The sequence below is a fragment of the Chelonoidis abingdonii genome, chromosome 9, assembly GCF_003597395.2.
Source record: "Chelonoidis abingdonii isolate Lonesome George chromosome 9, CheloAbing_2.0, whole genome shotgun sequence".
Classification (NCBI taxonomy): domain Eukaryota; kingdom Metazoa; phylum Chordata; order Testudines; family Testudinidae; genus Chelonoidis; species Chelonoidis abingdonii.
The window spans coordinates 73,422,463-73,444,062 of NC_133777.1; the positions used below are offsets into that span (position 1 = coordinate 73,422,463).

At 43.3% G+C, this 21,600-nt stretch overlaps 1 protein-coding gene across 7 annotated transcripts in view; it reads left to right on the forward strand.

Moving 5' to 3' along the window:
- The window catches only part of SV2B (synaptic vesicle glycoprotein 2B), a 769,788-nt gene that overhangs the window by 101,897 nt on the left and 646,291 nt on the right, over positions 1-21,600 (forward strand). For 6 of the 7 annotated variants that reach the window (XM_032783004.2, XM_032782998.2, XM_075069701.1 and 3 more), the window contains 3 exons: positions 392-592; positions 2,096-2,255; positions 4,114-8,483. In XM_032783004.2, the coding sequence (XP_032638895.1) occupies positions 392-592; positions 2,096-2,255; positions 4,114-4,297 (545 nt within the window). In that variant the 3' untranslated portion in view covers positions 4,298-8,483. Of the gene's footprint in view, positions 1-391; positions 593-2,095; positions 2,256-4,113; positions 8,484-21,600 lie in introns of those variants that run through there. The other variant, XR_012656569.1, reaches the window with a different exon arrangement.

The window sequence follows — 21,600 nt, forward strand, 5'->3', positions numbered from 1 at the left end:
GGTGCTCCTCTTCTCTTTAGTGCAGAAGGCAGCCATAATGCTGTAGCCAGCACTCCCCAAGCACTGGAGGGTAGGGAGATGATAGACACTGAAGAAGCCAGATGAAGCCGTTTGGGTGTATGTGCACGACCCCGTTCCTTGCATATCAGTTAATACAAGAAGTTGCACAGGCTTATATTTGTTCTATATGTGTTGTCTACAGTGCCCTTGCACATAGTATGCCTGCTTCTGGCTACTCAGGCATGATGCCTCCAGCTATCTCCACTCAGGCAGGGAACACCTTTCCACTTCGGTGTGCCTCCATCTAAACTGAGCTCTGAGAATGCACTCTTATTCCCAGCTGCTGTTGCTGCTACACGGAGGGTTCAATCTTTGCCTCTTGCCTTCTCAGATCTTTATGAAGACAAATTCATCGAGTGCAGGTTTATAAATGTCACCTTCCTGCACCAGAAGGAGGGATGTCACCTGGACTTCGAGCAGGAAAACGACTTCTTAATTTATCTCGTCAGTTTCCTGGGTAGTTTGTCCGTGTTGCCTGGCAACATCATCTCAGCACTGCTCATGGACAAAATAGGAAGGATAAAGATGATTGGTGAGTGAAGATGATGGTCAACTGACACATCAGCCGCTGGGTGTGTGGCTGACCCTGGGCATAATAAAGGGATATTGTGAATACAAAGGTCTTTCTGTTTCTGTGTGCACAAATGAAAAATGGTCCAGCTAAGCATGCGATGAGTCACTCCAATACCAAGTAAAGCAGAGGAGTAGATGGTTCAGTGGGTAGGGGACTAGATGAGGACTCAGGGCATCTAGATTCCTAGATTTTAAGACCAGAAGGGACCATTGTGATCTTCTATTCCAGTGTTTCTCAACTGAGGCCACTGTTTGTGTAGGGAAAGCCCCTGGTGGACCAGGCCAATTTGTTTACCTGCCCCGCCTGCAGATCTGGCCGATCACGGCTCCCAGTGGCCGCAGTTCACCGCTCCAAGCCAATGGGGGCAGCGGGAAGTGGCGGCCAGTACGTCCCTCGGCCTGCACCGCTTCCAGCAGCTCCCATTGGCCTGAAGCAGCGAACCGCGGCCAGTGGGAGCTGCGATCAGCCGGACCTGCGGCAGGTAAACAAACCGGTCCGGCCCACCAGGGGCTTTTCCTACACAAGCGGCAGCCCTAGTTTGAGAAACACTGATCTTGTCGGACCTCCTGTGTTACACAGGCCATAGAAATGTATGATTCTGCAACTGACCCACTGTAATAACTTGCACAAGTCCCTCCCCCTCTCTGTTCATCTCAACTCCCACCTTTTATGTATTTTGTTTATTTAGACTGTCAGCTTTTCATGGTAAGGGTTGTCTCTTACTCTGGGTTTGTCCAGTACCTAGCACAATGGGCCTCGGGTCTTAGTTGGGACCTCTAGGCACAGTTACTTGGTTTTGGTTTTCCTGACAGGAAATAGAAACATTGGAAAATCATCCCAAGGGGAAATTCCCAGCTAGCTCTTGCAAATATTAACAGTGTAGACCTTATATCAGTGAGCCTGAATTGAAGCTGATGATCCATGAATGTTCTCACTTTCTCCCTTGGGCTTGTGCATAAAATGTGTCAGGCAGTTGAATAACATCTTAACTGTATAAAGCACTTGGGGTATCCCTTAATTATAGACTGCAAATTAATCCTGAGACTACGGATGAATGAGGTGATTTGAATGCAATATAACCCGCCCTAACGCCTCACCCAAAACTCAAACCATTTTTCAGCTTCAGCAACTTCCAGACAACTCTTCCCATTCATCGATGTTCATGTTTACTTGCCTCTGCTCATCTCGGGTCCAGCTGGAACTCTGCAATACCACACGAGAGAGCCTGCGTGTGTGGTATCTGCAGGATGAAACTATTGGTGACATCAGCCTTGTACCAAGAGATTTCCAGCCTGTTTCCTGGCCCCAAAGAGCTAGACAGCATCATTTGGATTTTGTGGAGATCACTCATCTCTAGGGAGAAAATCCATCATCTGAAGACTCTTCTTATTAATGGTGGATTTGGCTGCCCAGAGATGCCAAGAGAATGATGCCAAGCTTTTCTCCTTACTTCCCCGGCAGGTGGCTCAATGCTGATTTCTGCAGTATGCTGCTTCTTTCTGTTCTTCGGCAATAGTGAATCTGTGATGATTGGCTTGCAGTGTCTGTTCTGCGGGGCCAACATTGCTGCCTGGAATGCCCTGGACGTGATAACCGTGGAGCTCTATCCCACCAGTAAAAGGTAACTATGCTCAGAATATTCTTCTCTTTGATTTTTTTTCTCTGACTGCAGGCACAGACACTCACATCTTCAGAGTCCATTACTGAGTTAAAACATATGTGATGGAAGGGTTCTTTCTTAAAAATAAATCTCAGGGATCCTACTACTCCTGTGGCTACCTTTGATCTGCACAGGTATTCAGAAGTAGAAGTGGGCAAACAACTGATTTTTTGGTTTGATGGCAGTTCTGGGGGAAAAAAAATGAATCAGAAAACCCCCAAATAGTTTGGGTCTAAATGAATCTAAAGATTTTCAGAACTGTGAGTGAATAAAAGAAAAGACCATTTTGGGTCTGTTCTGGGGGAGGCAGGGAGGATTTGAAAGTGGGTCTCCTACATCTCTAGTAAGTGCCCCATGCACTGGGCTAAAGATGATGTGGAGATGCAGATCGGGGGTGGGGGTGGGGGTGAGGGTGGTAGCAACACCACCTCTTCTTCCTCTGGCCGTATTGTGAATGGCCAAAACAATCTGTGTCAAAATCACAAATATTTTCCAGTTGACCCAAACTTTATTTTCTATCCAATAAACTGTTTTCTGAAAAAATTTGCCCAGCTTTATTCACAAGCTCTATACTGCATGTAATATAACTTGTGTACATGATATTGCACAGGCAAGCATAAATTACGCACAGACAGAACTTGTATATAAAGTCTCTGTCAATTGCATGCTTGTGATTAGAGGACAGGTTGAAGCCCTTTGAAAATGTGTCCTCCAGTCTCTTGTCACAGTGTACCACTCCTGATTATTTTAGCTTCCAGTTCTAGCAGACAACCTAGAAAGATGTGGATTTGGGAAATGAGGCACCGTATTCAGGTTTTCAGGAGTGAGTTTTTGAGAGAAGAGCCTGTCTACATCAGGATAGTGACAAGTCTCTTCTGTCCTTTTCAGTCTATTGATGACTGCTGTGAGGGAGGTACTGAGACTGCGCTGTGACAGCAATGGGCTGAGCTGCTGGGTGAATCAGGGTGTGTGGGAGCACTCTGTGACTCTCCAGTGGCCACCCACTCTAACCAGCACTTGAAGTGGCTTTGACAAGCTCTAGAGTAAGCCATGTTCATTGCTTTATGTCCACAACAAAACATTATCCATGGCGTGAACTGAGTGCTTTATTTGTAATGAATGAGGTGCCAGCGCTCAAGCAATTAGGTGCTGGGACTCAAGCAACTTTTTTACTTTCATAAGCAATGCAGCAAGCCCAGAAGTGCCGGGGCTCTGAAGTGCCAAGCCCAGAGGTGCCAGGGCTCTGAAGCGCCAAGCCCAGAGGTGCCAGGGCTCAGTTGGGGCACAAATTAAGCACTCTGTGAAGCCCAAGAGATGGTGATGTGGAAATAAATAAGGCCTGCCAAATACACCCTGCCTTTGCCCTCCCAGAAAGCTCAGGGGCATTCATTCCAACTGGCTCCAGTTACTTGCTGGGAGCATGGCCTTTACATATCGGATCAGACTGTTGGTCTACTCAGCCTGCCATCTTGAAACCAGCAGTGGTCAGTATGTGATTTTTCAAAGGAAATCGGACACTCTACGACATGCACCTGAGCAAATGTTCAAATCTGCACTTGTGGGGGTGGGGGAATTCTTTGTTGACAATTGCAGGAGAACAGCATGTGCTCTGATGCACGAGGTTTCATTAAGAGCATACCCATTACCACACTGGATGCTGGCAGTACCCGCTGCATCAGCCTATAATTAGAATAAGAGCTGCTAGTATTAGAGGAGTTATGCAATGACCCAACTCCCCTTTAGCGATGGTGGAACCAACCAAATAACCTGCAGTCCTGTATGACTCCTAATATCACTTTCTGCTCTCTCTCTCCTGCAGATCAACAGCCTTTGGCATCCTCAATGGTCTCTGCAAGTTTGGTGCCATCTTGGGGAACTCTATCTTTGCTTCCTTTGTTGGGATAACCAAAGTAGTTCCCATTCTTCTGGCCTCCTCTGTGCTGGTTGTGGGAGGCCTGTTAGCCCTGAGGCTACCAGAGACTCGAGAACAGGTCCTGATGTGAGCAATTGGGCAGCAGGGAAATTAAGAAGAGCTACAGAAAAGAGCCATGTCTAGAAAAATCAAAACGTCCATTTATCCTTTGCGGCTGATACCTCAGCTATGGGAAGTGGGGGAAAAACAACCCCTAATTTAAGACCACTTCCCATCCATGATTGGCTCTTTGCAACCAGGGTACATACACACTGCAGAACTTTGCTCATTTGCTTTAGATCCAAACCACACTAGGGAGAAACAGAGGATCTGTCCTTCCCATGTATGCATGGGCATAACTGACACAAAATATTAACAGCAGCACTGTGTGTGCAGGCATCAAAGGGGAGAACAGATTCAAACCCTTATATGCTCTGGATGAATTGCAAGAAAACATCTGCATTTCCAAGCTGTTTCAGGCAATTAGCACAAGCTGTCCTGGCTTGCAAAAGAACTGGAAGATAGTTAACAAATCAACTCTGCTGAAGTTAGGTCTAGCTTTGGGGTCAAGATTTCCAAAAATAACTAGTGATATGGAATATCTTGATTTTGGGGGGCCTTTCAGGGGCCTGATTTTTAGAGGGTAAGTGCTCAGTGCTTTCTGAAAATCAGACCCTTTATATTGTCTCTAGTTGGGCACCCAGAATCACTAGTCATGTTCTTGATCTGGGATTTTTGTTTAAATAAAAAATATATGCTATTTCAATTTCTAATTTTAAATCTCTGTATTGTTCTCATCAAGAAGAATCTAAATTTGAAACAAAACTAAAAACCAGTCCCTCTAATCCAAGACATCCAGAGCAATCCCTAGGAAGAGACATGTCATTCTTGTCCAGTCAACAGTTCTTTAATGGTGTTGATTTTAGGATATTTCTATAATAGGGATTTTTTTTCTGCCTAGTTCTGTTTAAGAGAAATTGGCATGATGTTGGGGAGTCTGCAAACCAAATTTGTATATATTATGCAGTGTAAATAGGGGACAATTTTTGTTTAAAGTCTAGAGTATGGTAACTACTAGAATTTGCCAGCATTTTAGCCATATTAGTTAAGGAAAATGATGTTTCAGTTTCCTATAGATTTGGGTCTTATTGAAGCACTGTAAGCACAATTATTTATAGCCTTGTAACCTGATGTCTAGAGAATGCACTTAGCAAACTTTCATTGTACAGTAAATTTAATTGTGTGATAACTGGAATAATTTAAGTTTTAAATCCTGTAAAGATCGTTCTTGGAATTCCTATATTCCTCATATGACATGATTTTGGCTTTGCCTCACAACTAGACACAAAGTGATACAGTAGAATCTCAGAGTTTTGAACACCAGAGTTACAAACTGACTGGTCAACCATATACCTCATTTGGAACCGGAAATACACAATCAGGCAGCAGAGACAAAAAAAAATGCAACCACTGTACAGTACAGTACTGTTATTAAACGTAAACTATTAAAAAAAGGGAAAGTCTAAAAAAGAGATTTAACAAGGTAAGGGCATGTTTCATTTACATTAAGATGGTTAAAAGCATCATTCTTCTTCTGTATAATAAAGTTTCAAAGCTGTATTAAGTCAACATTAAGTTGTAAACGTTTGAAAGGCCAACATAATGTTGTATTCAGAGTTACGAACATTTCAGAGTTATGGACAATGTCCGTTCCCGAGGTGTTCGTAACTCTGAGGTTCTACTATGCATGTTCAGTTGCATTTTTGGATCGATTTTTGGAAGCAAGAATGAAAGGCAAAAAAAACCAACAACAATCTCCCACTGCTCATGACAATATAGATAAAGCTAATCAGACCATGAGCAGGTGCAGAGGCAGGCTGATATCTAATGGAAACCGATGAGTCATGGGAAATTTGTGTCACTATGACAGTTGGTGAGATAAAATGCTGTTTGGTACCATTGTTATTGTCAGGTTTGACGGAGAAGTGGTACAGTGCAAAGGAGAACCAAGGTTCCCATTTGTGCTTTTAAAAATCACTGGTTCACGTTTGAATCCAAGCTGAAATTTGACAAAATCCACAGGGATTTCCTATTTACGCAACACGGCAGCAGTGAAATGAGTTATAATGACACAGTTACAATTCAATAGTGCATCTTACTATACAGAAACGACTAGGGATGATCACTAATTTGGCCAGCAGATCACTAGAAACTCACATGCTGATTGGATTCTGGAGTTATGTGGATCACTTGCTCTTTCTTTCTCCTTTTTTTCTGATCCACTCACTGAGTTGAACTGCTCTGTCCACGTCCTCCCTCTCCTCTTCCATGACCTTCAAAAGCCATATTGATCTCCCCTGCTGGGTTCCCTGCCTTTAATGCTAGGAAAGAGGCCACTCTGAATCCCCTATAACTGGGGTTAAAGACTATATAGTCTAACTCCTCCGCTGCACAGAGGCAGTTATATATAAGCAGTAACTCACATTAATATTGTTCCCTAATAGCTGCGGGATTCATTCATGGTACCACTGTAAGGAGTATATTTTCTACAGTAGAAGTATGCAGAGTATATGTAAATCATGGGAAGCAAATGTTTCTGTAACTCCTTGCCCCTGACACTGAATCTCCATTGGGTTCCACTGTTCTGTGGTCGACTCAAGCAAGGAAATTGCAATAAGTAATTGTGAAGCTCCCAGGTTACAACTGGCTATGGATTTTTCAGATTTAGGTTGAATCTTATGAAAGTGACAAAATCATGAGCTGCTGTAATAATTCTAGGCTTCTTATGCCTCATGTCTTCAATTAATGAATAGCTTTGAGTTTGAATTCTTCTCTATTAGTCTTCAAAAGTGCTAGGTCCAGCTTTCTTCATGCACATCACACGGTCCCTCAGAAAGGCTGAAGCTGATGCTGCTATGTCCTTTTAAATATGACAGCAGTACTTTGCTGCTTGTGAAGATTGTGTCCCAGAAAGCAGTGTTCCCTAAAAAACATCCTATCCTTAAATATGTACTTCAACACTGAAGAGATCACAGACTTCCTTGTGATTAAACCACTAGCAGGGCGACTCACTCCATTTGTCCCAGTGTATTTGGGGAGAATGTTTCATGTTCTGGGCAATTGTGTTGCATCACTCTGTGATGTAGAGGTCATCTTCATTTATTTTACTAAGCATTGTTAGTCAGATAAGTGTGTAGTGGTGGGACATTCCAAAGTACTAATCTGACCTGATTGTGTCCTTCACTGACTTTGTTTAATGACTGTAGCCAAAGTGTTTATGTTGAAAAACCCATCAATTCACTTCTCAAGAGGTGGAAACTGAAATCTTCAGTTATTGGAAATAGGGAAGTAGGAGATGGTCACTGAAACTTGAGAAGCCTTTCTTCTTCCGGTGATTAATCTTTCCCAGAGTCTGCATGGAGGTTTGGATTCCAGAGGTTTGGATTCCAGAGTACTAAACAGTAGACAGTGGGTATCAGGCTTACACTAGCCAGGGGCATCAGCTAGATGATATAATATGCCTGTTGCATCTCTAATGTCTATGAATCAATGACTCAGAGGATGCATCTTGATGGATGGTACAGTTCTTGTCTGTGAACTTTGGACGAGGAGTTCACCAGCCCGGTTCTAACATGAGAGCTTAGACACACACTGCATCAGATAGCTAATATCACAATGGTCTGAGAAGGGATGATACAGTGCTAGGGATATAACAAAGACTGTAGCATGGGGGAATAAAACCCAGCTTGTTCTTATAACAGAGATCTGTCAAATCCCTAAATACACCCTCAGCACATCCTGTTTTTTGTTCACCTACAGCCCAATTAGCTCCCTGTAAATCTGCACCCAATCATCCAGTGATTTTAACCTCACTCTACTGTACGGATCGGCAACCTTTGGCACATGGCCCATCAGGGAAAGCCTCTGGCCAGTTTGTTTACCTGCAGCGTCCACAGGCTGATCACAGCTCCCACTAGCCGCAGTTTGCCATCCAAAGCCATTTAGAGCTGTCTAAACTTGTGTGCATTGTATGTTTCTCTGTAAATAATATCCAGTGTGGTACATTTAATGGAGTGTTTCATGTAGATGTTTTCTCAGCTGACTCTGTATGTGTGAAATGGCCAATTCCATTTCCTCAGTTTCTTTTCTTTCTTTTTAAAATTTTTTTGGTTTGATCTGTGTCTGACTGTCACTGGAAAATGGAGTCATTGCAATGGACTTTGTTTTTGTTCTGTCACATTAAAATCTGGAAGAAATAAAACAATTCTTGCCATGTCCATGCTTCAGTATATAGCTCGCCTTCTTCTACTGGGGCAGTAGCAGCTGACCTTTCACCTCAAAAAAAAGGGTCTTCATTTGATGTAGGATACTTGTATCCTCCCTGCCAGTCCCAACTTGATTAAGTCTCATTCCTACCACTGTTTTGTCAGGTCTCATACTTTCTAATGTACAGTACAGGAAACCTCTCGTCTTGAAAGCAGCTGATGGAGAGGGCACCCAACAAAAACAATGACCTCCAGACACAGCTAAATTGTGTCTTCTTGTAAGAAAATACCTCATAAATGAACATTTCTCTTTATAAGCTGGTAGCATTGTCACTGTGCCTCAGTGGGTCACAACTGAGAATACCAAATTCAAGACAAACTTCTGAGAAACAGGGCAGGATACACACCAAAACTGGTGGTTATTCTCCCATAAGATATACCAAACCAGCAACACAAGTAAACTTCTGTCTCACTGCACTGGCTAACAAGAAGTCAGAAAAGCATTAGGTCCTTAGGCATTTCAGTCCTGGATTCAACAATCAAACACTAGACTTAAAGATGAGTGGTTGTTTAAAACCAATTTCATCAAACAAAAGGGTTCTTCTGATCCAAAAGGACCAGCCACATACCCAGGTCAATATACAACTCAGATCTTACCCAATAAACAGCTGTTGCCAATCCTTTAGTATCTAAAATCTAAAGGTTTATTTATAGAAAGAAAGAAAGTTAAAATTGGTTAAAGGAATCAGATATGTACTACAATTGCAAAGTTCTTGGATCAGGCTTGTAGCAGTGATGGAATAAACTGCTGGCTTGCTAAGTCTCTGGTTGCTTCCAAATCACTGGAAGGTCCTCAGTTCCTTGGTTAGAATGCTCCCATTAGTGTAAGTTTATAGTTCAGAGGTCTGAGCAGGAAAGAGGCAAAATGGAGATATTTTCAGGGCCTTTTATAGCTTCTCTCGAGTGAAGGGAAACCCATTGTTCTCACCGTGGAAAATTACAGGTAGCAAGATGGTGTTTGAGGTCACATGAGCAAGTCACATGTCCATGCCTGATTTTGCTTAGTCACAGTTCATTAAGTGTCAATATCCCATGGTCCACTGTGAGTTAAGTGTTCCTTGATGAGCCATTTAACTTGAATAGTACCTTCAAGATGTGCAGGCTAAATACCTTGTGGGTGCTACTCTGTACCTGTTTTTCAAATGTTTACTCCTGAGCCAATAACTTCAAATACAAAAATAATACATGCATATAAATAGCACAATCATATTCAGCAAATCATAACTTTTCAATTGACACCTTACTTGACCCACTTTATACAAGATTTGTTGCAATTATATAACAGTGGTAGCAACAATGATCTACATGGTCATATTTTAATCAGCTAACGTCACAACCACCAATCTAAAACAAAGCTAACACACACCTCAATATTGCCATGGAGTCATCCATATTTCCACCTGTAATTATATGTAGACATGGTTTAGGACATGCAGATATCTAAATACTCAACTGTGCTTGCAAATCAGGTATGTAGACATCTAAGTGACATTTTCAGACTCAGTTAATGGCTTTCTGTGCAAAAAAGGTCAGACTGACAGACAGGAGGACACAGAGCTGTAGACAGACTAACACATAGTATATATGTGTACATAAACACTGAAGCCATGTACATTTATTATTCATCACAGAGCTCCATAACTGTAGATGTACTTGCCCTAAGGAGCTTACAATCAAATTAAAAGAATATGTGCTACATGAGACAACAATTATGCACAAGGCAGCACGGAGATATATCATCCACACAGAGATCAGAGCAGGAAGTCTGAAAAATAAGATTTGAGCTATATTTACTACATAGGATGGGGTGCCGGGCCTACTGCACAAAGTTCAGTTCTGGACATAGACTTCAGTGAAGTTCAGAGGGGCTTGGACCCAGGGTTTGACTTTGAACCATCTCTGATATGGTGCTAATTAATTTAGTGTTGCTGAAAGATGCTACACTGAGTGCTTAAGTTCTCTAGCTACAGAAGAGATGCAATAGGGTGACCAGATGAGATGAAGAAAATATCAGGACACATTGGGGGGAGGGCTGCCAGCGGAGAAAAAAAAAAAAAAGCCGAGTGCTGCCGGGATATCTGGTCACCCTAAGGTGCAACAGCCTAAAGCGAATCAGAGAAACATTCAAGGACAAAGAAACATAGCACCTTGCAACTGGAAAAAATGAAACAAAGAGGTAGCTCCGGCTCCATTGGTAAGACAACTTTCCTAATCTGAGATTTACCCAGGCGCCTCAGCCTCTCGGTGGACTGCACTTCTATGAAGTGAACCAAAGCAAGCATTTTTCCAAGTGAGCGATTAAGGACTGAACTAAGCTGGTCTCCGCTGGGAGGCACCCTCAGTATATCCTACAATAACTGTGCCTGCAGGAAGGGTGAAGAGTTACAGAACTAACATTTTATAAGCCCTTTCTGTGTATTCTGTATTTATACAGGGGATTGTGCATTAGCAGCCACCATCAAAATCATTTGCTTAGCAGAGGCATGTCTTTAAATAAAGGCCAAAGAGATTTGCACTGGAAGACTTGGAGATGCTTTAAAATGGTCCTTACTGCGGGCTATTTGACATTCTGCATAAGGAAAAAATCTCAGTAAGTAGGAAAATCCCATATTTGAATCTGTAGACAGACTTGACACAGGTTCTGTACGTATTGCTACCATCATCTGACCTTCTCCGGCTTCTCACTTAGTGGCTAGAAAATGCCTACTATTTTAAAACAGGCTGAGATGCTCAGTAATCACCAAGAAATGACACAAATGTCTCAGATGTTTTCCCTGTGGTGCCTCACCCAAAGTGTGACTGTTACAGAAGCTTTGGAGAAAGAAATAGCAGTGAAATTGAATCATTTTCACCAACTATGAAAATCGGGGGGAGGTCTAAACCGTATACCTGAACTGTGAGGTGGTTTGAAACTGGAAATTAAATCTGGATCAAGATTATTGGGAAGCAGTCCGTTTTTAATTAGTGGCCTCGGATCTTAACACCCCTCGAATATGGAACTTTCAAAGATGAGACCAGCTTCCAAACTTTGCAATTTTGAGTTTCTTTCTGTTTAAAAAGCTGGAAAGGGGGAATGATTGGCTCAGAGAATTGGCAATAGGAGACAGAGTCCTTGATTTTGAAGTTGTTGGCTGAAACTGAGCCCAATTGGGTAGCAAAAAAAAATCCTTGCCATGTGAGGGCTGTTCAGAGGTCTGTAGGAAATGAGTTTGTATTTCTCAGTGCAGTTCCTAGTGAGCAGGTGTCTATCACAAAAGAAGAACTGATCAAGTGATTTGCAACAGAAGCACTTTTCCTGCCACGTTCAATGCACAGAGTGGATTTACAGCACATTATAATACTAATATTTATATAGCAGTTTACATTTTTAAAGCATAGTGTAAAAATTAAGCAACTACTACTTACATCTCAAAAGTTATAATTCAACTGGAGAAGAGTTTTTTTCTGTAGCACCTGCTTGGCCTGTTATAGTAAATAAAGACCATATATATTTGTACACACATATACACGAGCTAAACTATAACAGACTTTAATTCCATTTTGTCTTTGCTGATTTTCTCTCAAATTCTTCCCCATCTAGCCTCTGAAATAACTTCTCTTTGGTACCACTAGATGGCAGCACATACACACACACTCCAGACGGCAGGCCTACCAACAAAGATCAGGGAAAAGTCTTCTTATGTATATTGTGGTAGCTCCCAGGACCTCTAGTCATGGGACAGGACCTCATTGTACTAGGCAGTGTACAAACATAAGAAAAAGTCAGAAATATGCCAATATCATTTAATGTGGAAGGATGGAATTAGGCTGGAACAAAAGTCTCAGGGGATAGTCCCTCCCCGACAGGCTGAGAAGGGTAACCTATTGGTGGAGTTAATACTGCTGTTCCCATGCTGCCTCCTGGACTGGCAGAGGAGTTCTGTCCATTTCGCTATGATTATTCTCTTTAACTGATTCATCTCTTTTCCTCAAACCCCCATCTTGGCAAGAGGAGTGACACTTTCCCACCCACCACAAAGGATGTATGTGAGGGTGCATGTGCACAGAGAAGTGGGTTGTGGGAGGGAAATAATGGGACTTGTAGCCATACTAAGTGGCATAACAGAAGCAGAAGGACTCAGCCCAGGAGGCCAGATCATGCCCTATGGATCTCATCCTCCCTATACAGCTTGCCCTGTCTCTGAACCCCCGTCATTTCCTTGGTCTCACGGTGAAATTGCCAATGACAGTATTAACTCATGAGCAGATTTCCTCCATGCTTTCGAATGTCCGCTTAACGTCCCCTTAAGGGAGAGCTCCAGGAGGTAATACCCACTGGGTAAGCCATGTTGCCCCCAGCTCACAAGAGCTATGGTGACTGGGACCTGGGAAGAGACCTCATTGGGCAGGAGCAGCTCAGAAGCTCAGGGACTCCTAGTAGATAACCCAGGTCAGAAGCCCTGAGAACCACCCACAGGTCAAGGGATCAGTGGTATTTGATTAGGTGAATATCCTGCTTCTTCTTTGCTGGCCCCACCTCTACCCTGATGGAAGAATTTGCTGGGAAGTCCAGAGAGGAATCTCACAGAGCTTTCTCCATCTTGCCTTCTGCTAGGTTTTCCTGTGGGAGGCCCAGGATCTGCCCAAGGAATTTTTGGCTTTTGAGGGGTGATTTTTCTTTCAGTGCCCACATAATTTTCTCTCTTCAGCCAAGGTGTCTCCATTGGTTCAGTAACCACTGGAGATCCCTGTCAAAATTGTGCTTGTAAATGCAACAAGCTGATCTGCAGCTCTGAGCAACAATCCAAACACAATAACAAATTCCATTTGCCAAGACATCCCCAAGGGCTGTTTGGGTGAGGCAAAAGAATTGAATGTGCTTTCACAGCTCTGTCAGCTCAGCAAGTACGGCTCTAAGTTCCCTTAGGTCGAGTCAGTAGCAATATTGAGTAGAAAGCTGCCACGCAATCATTGTTCTTGACTATGACTGAGGTTGAAAGAGATAGAGCTGTTTCTAAACACAGTGCTTTTCTATGGCCCTTTAATCTACCACCTGCATTTCTCCTCTCCCATTAGAAAGGAGAGTTACATCAAAAAAAAAACGAAAGGGTTTTATTTCACAACCACACAACCCCATGTAACCTGAGCTGCTCCTAATCTTCTGCCTGCGACAACACAGTCTTGTTATTGTGACTTTCCCTATCTTGGCCAACATACCCGGGATTGAAATGGGGACCTCCAGAGCTTTAAAAACACAAACAAACAAGAAGCACAAGCTGCTACAATTGGAGCTAAAGAGCCACTGATTGCTAGCTAAAGGCTGTAACAGATGCATATACCGTGCAGACTGGGCCCAGAGTAGGAACTGTAACACATATACCAATGTGTTAGAGCAGAGGGTCTCAAACTGTGGGTTGGGACCCCAAAGTGGGTCACGACCCTGTTTTAATGGGATTGCCAGGGCTGGTGTTAGACTTGCTGGGGCCTGGGGCCAAAGCCCGAGCCCCACCACCAGGACCAAAGCTGAAGAGTGAGCGCATCAGACCTGGGTGGTGGGGCTCAGGTTACAGGCCCCAGGCCTGGGGCTGAAGCCCTGGGCTTTGCCTCCGCCTCAGCCCAGGGTGGTGGGGCTCAGGCTTTGGTTCCTCCTCCTGGGGCCATGTAGTAATTTTTGTTGTCTGAAGTGGGTCGTGGCGCAATGATGTTTGAGAGCCCCTGTCCGATATGAGTGTGGTGGCTACAGATTTAACATTCATTAACTTTTGGCCCCATATTTAAATCTTGTCACAAAAATGATCTTTTTAAAAAAATGAAACGCAACTGACATGGGAATCTTTGACATTATCTTTAAAACAAATTTCAATGTAAGCAGGATTTTTATTCAAACGAGGCCCAATCCTACATCTACTGAAATTAAAAAAAAATATTTCTACGAGCTTTAATTGACTCTGGATCAGGCCCAGCTTCCACAGCTCCTGCCCTACTGTTGCAATCCCTTTCCTGCAGTGACTGTAAAGAGAAACGGACTAGAAACAAAAATGAAACCGACCAGTCTAGTTTGACTGAAAAAGCCCTGTTAAATGCAAAGAGGAAATACCCAGCACACATGGTGCAAAGTAAATTTGGTTTTAAAAATTCTTTGTTTGAATAATCTAGTAGAAGGATGGAGATTTTTGAACCAATCTGTCTCTCTGTCTATCTATAAGGTACCTGTCATCTGGGTGTTTAAGTGCTGATGACAACAGATGAATTTTATACTGACTGTCTCTTCTTGAGATTCAAAAGCCTGGGTTTTCCTGAAAATATTTTTGTTTCACAACAAAGGAGTGAAGCAGACATCCAGTCAATATACAGTATCCAAAAAGAATTGACTTGAAAGAGAATTGGCCACATTCCTCCGTAGTGTAACCCCAGTAAAGTGAAGGGAGTTATGCCAGGGATGAAATTGCCCAATATTTTTCATGAGGCGTCAACTGCTCTCTATGACAAACCGCCTCAGGCAGGACAGCTACTGGAGCAGGTTCAAAGGGGCCTGTGCGAATTCAGAAAGAGCTGATAATATTTCTCCAGAGGGAGCTCGTTCTTAACTTTGAAATCTTCTTCACACTGAGAAGCGAATCTTGCACTTGGCTTTCAAAATCTTCAAGTGCTGAATTTAGCACTTTATATGCTTTTTATTCCAAGTTCACAACAAGCGGAATAGAAAACCTTTGAAAACTTCCTAGCAGTACCTTTCCCTCTCACAACCCCATTCTCAACAATCTGCTCCAGAACAACCAACAATGTACTGACAGGACACAGTTATGTCTATACGAATATCGATAGATCACCAAGAAACAGGGCAACCTTTTGGCAATCTTATTTTGGCCATATACAAACAGATCTGAATGCAGTTCCCTGTCTGGCACAGACTCCCTGTGTAACCTTGGACAAGTCATTTAATTTATCCATGCCTCAGTTTCCCTTCTATGGAAAGGAAATCATAAGTCTCTCTTTGCCTGTCTTGTCTCCCAGGGCATGGATTTTCTCTTGCTGTGTGCATGTGTAGTGTTTAGCATAATGGGGTCCCAATTTCAGTTGGCACCTCCACATATTGCTAGAGTACAAATAAATAATATCAATAATAATAATAATAATAAAAGTGCATAGATACTACAATATTGGGCACCCTGCAAACACTGACAAGACAGACAGACATTTAGAGTTTTTTTTTAGTTTTGACATGTTTATATTTGGCCTTTTAGTCTGACCCTCTTACCTTTCTAGAATTTACCTCTGATCTCAGCTTGTCCTTCCTCCAGTTCAGCTGCAATTTCTGTCCTATCTTTTGCCATTTCTGTATAACTGAAATCCCCAGCAGGTGTTGTTGGCACATGTTGGTTTCTTCCAGGCTACCATATAAATAATTGACCAAAACCTTGTCTATTCTCAGTGCTAGCAGTTTGGTGACAGCTTATCCCTTCCCCTAAAAGGTTTCCTAGTGCCTAATCAATGTAATCCCTCGCATACAGCCAACCCAGGATTGGGGATGCAGAGGTGAGCCCAGCACACCTCCCTGCCATCCTGAGCAGTCTCCTTGCTTCTCAGCCATAGCCAAGGGGCTGGCTCAAAGTTTTTCAACTATTTATTTATTGGATTTTCTTTACCTGGGATCCTCAATGATTAATTTAAAAGCCTGCTCCCCTTCAGTGCCTCATTCTAATCAGCCCATACTACTCTTGCTCACTCTGTCTCAGTGCCCGCTCTGCTCAATAATATGGTGACATGACTTGCAGACATTACAGGTCCCAACATACTCCATCTTGATCCATTCAGGCGTGGGGAGGGTCCCCAGGTTCCATCTCTGAATGTTCATAGTTGCTCAAGAACTCCAGGCACTCCCAGAAGATAAGGCACCTGGTGTGAAACATCATTCTGACCTATTGACATGTAACACCATCTACGCATCCTGAAAGCAAAAGGTAGCCCTGGCAGAAGCAGCATAAGCTTCCCACGCACTGCCCTACAAATGTGTGTCAGTCACCTCCACTCAAGACAACCATCTGGTGCTCTATGGTTCTTCAGTGCCATCTCTACTGAGATGATCAGTGAGTGGCATTGTTGTGCTGGGACCCTGTCGAGCCCAGTTGTTGAGCTTGGAGCACTTAATGTCTACCTGACTTCTTGGAACCATGCTGAAGCCACCAGCCAGCCTTCAGATAGGAACAGATTTCAAGCACTAATGATCTCAGCTATATTCAATCCAATGATTACTAAGTGAAAGTCTCTATACTCTGTTACTAGTTCTCTGAGCCACTCAGTCCCCCAGACATAAGCCCACTATCCTGTGCAGAATAATGTTTCAAAAATCATAGAAAAAAGAGAGAGAAACGATCTAATTAGGTCGTCTAGTATAGCCCACCAGCTCATACAGGTTTGGTCCGTTACTGTCAATTTAACGTTTGTTCAAGATAAACAGAACATGAAGTGAGAAAATAGATTCCTGCCTGATGGCAAATCAAAGCCACTTTGTGTCTAACACAGCGGAGAAATTGATCAAGATGAATTCATGCTGAAGTGGAGTTGACCTCTGAATCATTGCCAAGGTCATTGCAACCTTCAGTTATCTACTGTGAAGGGAAAATTTACCTGGGATGAACTTTGTAGCTGGGGTTTCCACAGAGAAGGAATTCAAGGACAAACGGGGTACAGACTATAAGTACTTTTTGAAATCTTCACTGCAGTAAAACCATGATATTTGGTGTTCAAATCAGCGTTTTTGAAGCTACTATTTCTCATTGTCCTTCTACTTTGATCCCAGAGTAAAATCATTGTGTGGAATTTTTGACATCACAGTCAGCTCTGCAGAAACCAATAGAGAATATAAACATAATCATAATGCTTAGTGTAGATCAGGGATTGGCAACCTTCGGCATGCAGCCCATCAGGAAAACCCGCCGATGGGCCGGGATGGTTTGTTTATCTGCAACGTCCGCAGGTTCGGCTGATCACAGCTCCCACTGGCTGCGATTCACGTTCTAGGCCAATGGGGGCTGCGGGAAGCAGCGGCCAGCCCATCCCTCAGCCTGCACCGCTTTCTGCAGCCCCCATTGGCCTGGAATGGCAAACCGCGGCCAGTGGGAGCTGTGATCGGTAGAACCTGTGACGCTACAGGTAAACAAACCGTCTCGGCCCACCAGCAGATTTCCCTGATGGGCTGCAGGCAAAAGGTTGCCGATCCCTGGACTAGAACATGCTCTGTGAATGAAAGCTCAAGCACAGAGCAGAGAGAGGAGTGATGATGAGATTTACAGACTAGTTGTCCTTTAAAACCAACGATTTGTCCCTGATTAAGGTTATTAAGCAGTGAACAACATATCCAAGTCTCAGACAATATGAAGCAAAATTACAATGTCATAAAACTACTAATTACCAGCCTTGCAACTTACGCTATTAGCCAAAAATAATTATTACCCACAAGGAAATTACCCACAATGGACTTTTCAGGGAGATAGCATTTTAAATCACAGCAAACTGTAATTTAAATTGAAAGTGCAGAAAAGCCCATAATGGCCCAGCTCGCTACTATCTGGCCAGGTGGTATCATTACACTATAGTAAAAGACAGCCTCAATCACTAAACTAAATATTTGCAGCCTAACAAGCCTCAGTTCCATTTTCTCTTTGTCAGATTGTGTAATTGATGTTTGCATGGGTGGTAGCAAAACAAAAAATATGAAGGTGTTGATAACTTTGCAGTTGCCATCTCTTAAACCTTTCAAGAGGTTGTAGGGACTGGATGGCCGTGAAGGCCTGATCGTCTCATAGTGGGATGTGTAGTAATTCACCTCTGTGCCACCTACTCACACCCAACCCCCACATGAAGTGAGTGATTGTTCCTCTACCTGCAGGCTATTGTTGGGAGCTGAACTTTTGATTTCTGTGAAGTCAGGATTTCACCCAAAGTGTGTAAAAGTTTCACCCTCCACAATTATGGAGCAGAGTCTGGTTCTCTTGGATCACTCTTGTCTTTCTGCTGTTTCCAAAGGAACGCTTCTGTAGCCAACTAGCGGTATAGAGTACACAGTGTCTGCAAGGTGGAACAATTGCCAGGATCTTTGTTGAAGCGCTGATGACTGTAATCATTGCTGGTCCCTAACCTGTGCCTTCTGAGCCTATGCAAGGATTGAGCACAGTGGAGCCCTTTGCAAATCTCCTGAATTAGGCGGTCATTGACAATAAGACTGATTTACCTTTTCCACAGCTAACATCAAGTAACATGCAGTGACTTTCATTCGAGTGCCACTCATTCACATGCAGACAATCTAGGCAAACTGCCCCTCAGCCATAGCTCAGAGCCTAGCTTCAGAGGTATCTGAAATGCCAAGGGCTTTAATCTTCTCCATTGCAAGTTTTGCTTTCATGAACGGTAATGGGGCTGGCTGGCTGGTGAGATGCGAATGTCCCACAGAAATAATTTTAGTTCTAAAGACTTGACAACCAGGACTTGGATATTTAAGTTGTACTACAGAAACAAAAATGAGAATCCATTTATTGAGAGAGTCTTCCTCTCAGGTGCCACATAATTGTTATCCGTTCCACCTCCAAAGTGACTCAAATCAGCCAGGTGGCATTTGTCACAATGAAGACAGTTATTAATAGGCTGTATATTTATGAGGCTCCTTTAAAATGCAAATTGCACTTCTCACTGAGCTGCCTTCATACCAGCTTTTCGGCCACTTTATCTGCATATTCCTGACATCTCACGCCTGCATGGCATGAATTTCCTAAGAGGAAGAATGGGTGGAGGGAAACAACCTCAACTGGTCCTCTCCAGAGCTCAAAGTCTGAGGCAGCCAAAAACAAAAAAACAAAACAAAACAAAAAAATTACTCAACATACTGGAGCGGAGTTGCAGAGCACACACTGTTCTAGTAAGAATGCAAACAAATAAGTATCCACAGGATAATTTAGAGTTATTATTAATGCAGTGAACAGGATGAGTCCCACAGAATGGCTAACATATTGGGCACTATTTTTCTTTCCATCCTTACTACAGGGGAAGTCACTGATTCTCATGTCACCAACAAACATCCCTTTGTCCATCTATTGTCCACCTAGCCACTTGTTTAGCCATTGATCTGTCTGCTCTCTATTTAAATGCCGGGAATGGAAATAAGATTCAGTTCAGTTCTACCCAAGTAAAACTTGGATTCTCCAAAAAGACCAGAAGGGTTGCCAGTTGGGTTGTCTATCAGGAGAATGTTGCTAGCTCTCCATAATGGGGGGGGGGGGAGTCCAGAGCAAGCAGACAGATCATCCAACATGCACTAAAAGTGACAAGAATCAGGCTCATCCTGACCTCCAGCAGTAAGAAATTCCATAGATGTGAGCCCTCCACTGAGAATGCTTCACCTCCACTATCTACGACAGCTCTGTCCTCACTCCATAGAGGGAGAGGCAGTCTCTGATGGTCTATGGTGAAGTAGTATTTTCTTCATGTCATGCTTAGGAGGAGGTAGGTATCTTCATGATGTACCAGCTGCATGGCCTTCATGGCCTACCCTGGGTAGAACACAGTGCATTAGTCTAGTCAGGAGGTGACAAAAGCATGGAACATCATGGGTAGGTTCCTCATCCAACTTGACCTGGAAGCTGAATTATGCCATGAAAACCTTCATAGATATCCTTATCGTAGAGGATGAGGTCATAACTCCTACCAGTTCCTCAGATGCTTTTCTCCTTCTACTAATATCACCTCCATCATACTCTGGTTGACTTGAACCACACAGGTTACAATTTCCTTCGATACTATGACCTTCTGTACTAGATACAAAAAGGTTGTTGATTTGGGTGCCATTGGCTTATTGATGGCATTCTACACTGTAGCACCACATCAGTTCCACCTTGCAGCTTTACATAAACAAGTTGAATAAGAGAGAAGGATGGATTGAGCCAAGAAAGACTCTAGATGCAAGAGTCCTTGGGAAAGAGAAGCAGCACTTGGCAAAGACTTTCTTGGGACTATCAGAGAAGAATGAGTAAGGCCAGGTTAGTACAGGTCTGTCTACATCTGCAAGGTCTCATAGATAGTTCAGCTACATCAATGTTTCCCAAACTTGGGATGCCGCTTATGTAGGGAAAGCCCCTGGAGGTGGCAGCCAACACGTCCCTCAGCCCGCGCCACTTCTAGCAGATCCCATTGGCCTGAAGCAGTGAACCATGGCCAGTGGGAGCCGTGATCTGCTGGACCTGTGGACGCAGCAGGTAAACAAACCAGCCCAGCTCGCCAGGGGCTTTCCCTACACAAGCAGCTTCCCAACTTTGGGAAATACTGAGCTACATAGTCTTTACATCAAAGGCAATCCTCACCCCCAAATCATCAAGCAGTATTAGCATGAACACTGAAGCTTTGTCCATCACTGCAAACAGCACCACCTTCATGCAGTGTCTGAGCAGGAACTCTGATTGGAAGGGAGGTCTAAAATATTGACAAAGGTCAAATATTCCCGAAGGAGCATTTGGAGACTAGGCTTTCCTTGGTGAGATTGTTAATGTCAAATGATGTTTTTTGAGCATGCTCTGGACTGTTGAACATTTCAGTGCAGGTTGTAGAATGATCTCACTAAGAAAGGAATTGACAATGTTGGTGAGAAGTTGCAAGATTTAAGTGGTCCCTGTGCCTTGTCCTGGCCCTCTTCAAAGGGAAGAATTTCATCCCCCCTAGACCTTTCAGTAATTATGAGTGGCATGAATACACTTCATAGGTTATGATATGGACTGATTTTATTCCAGTTCCTCTGCTTGTTCTATGGGGTCATGCTCCACCTCTCTCCACTCCGATTTCCTCAGATTGTCCAGATTTTCCTCTGGAATGTCTGACGTGGGTTCTTCACACCAGGAAGCAGTTTGACATGGGTCTGACGAAGTGGATATTCAGCCATGAAAACTTATGCTCCAATACATCTGTTAGTCTATAAGGTGCCACAGGACTCTCTGTTGCTTTTTACAGATCCAGACTAACACGGCTACCCCTCTGATACCAGAGTAATATCTTGCTGACTTCAGATCTGCCACAATCTTCTGTTTGACTTTTGTTGCCAGGACCTGTA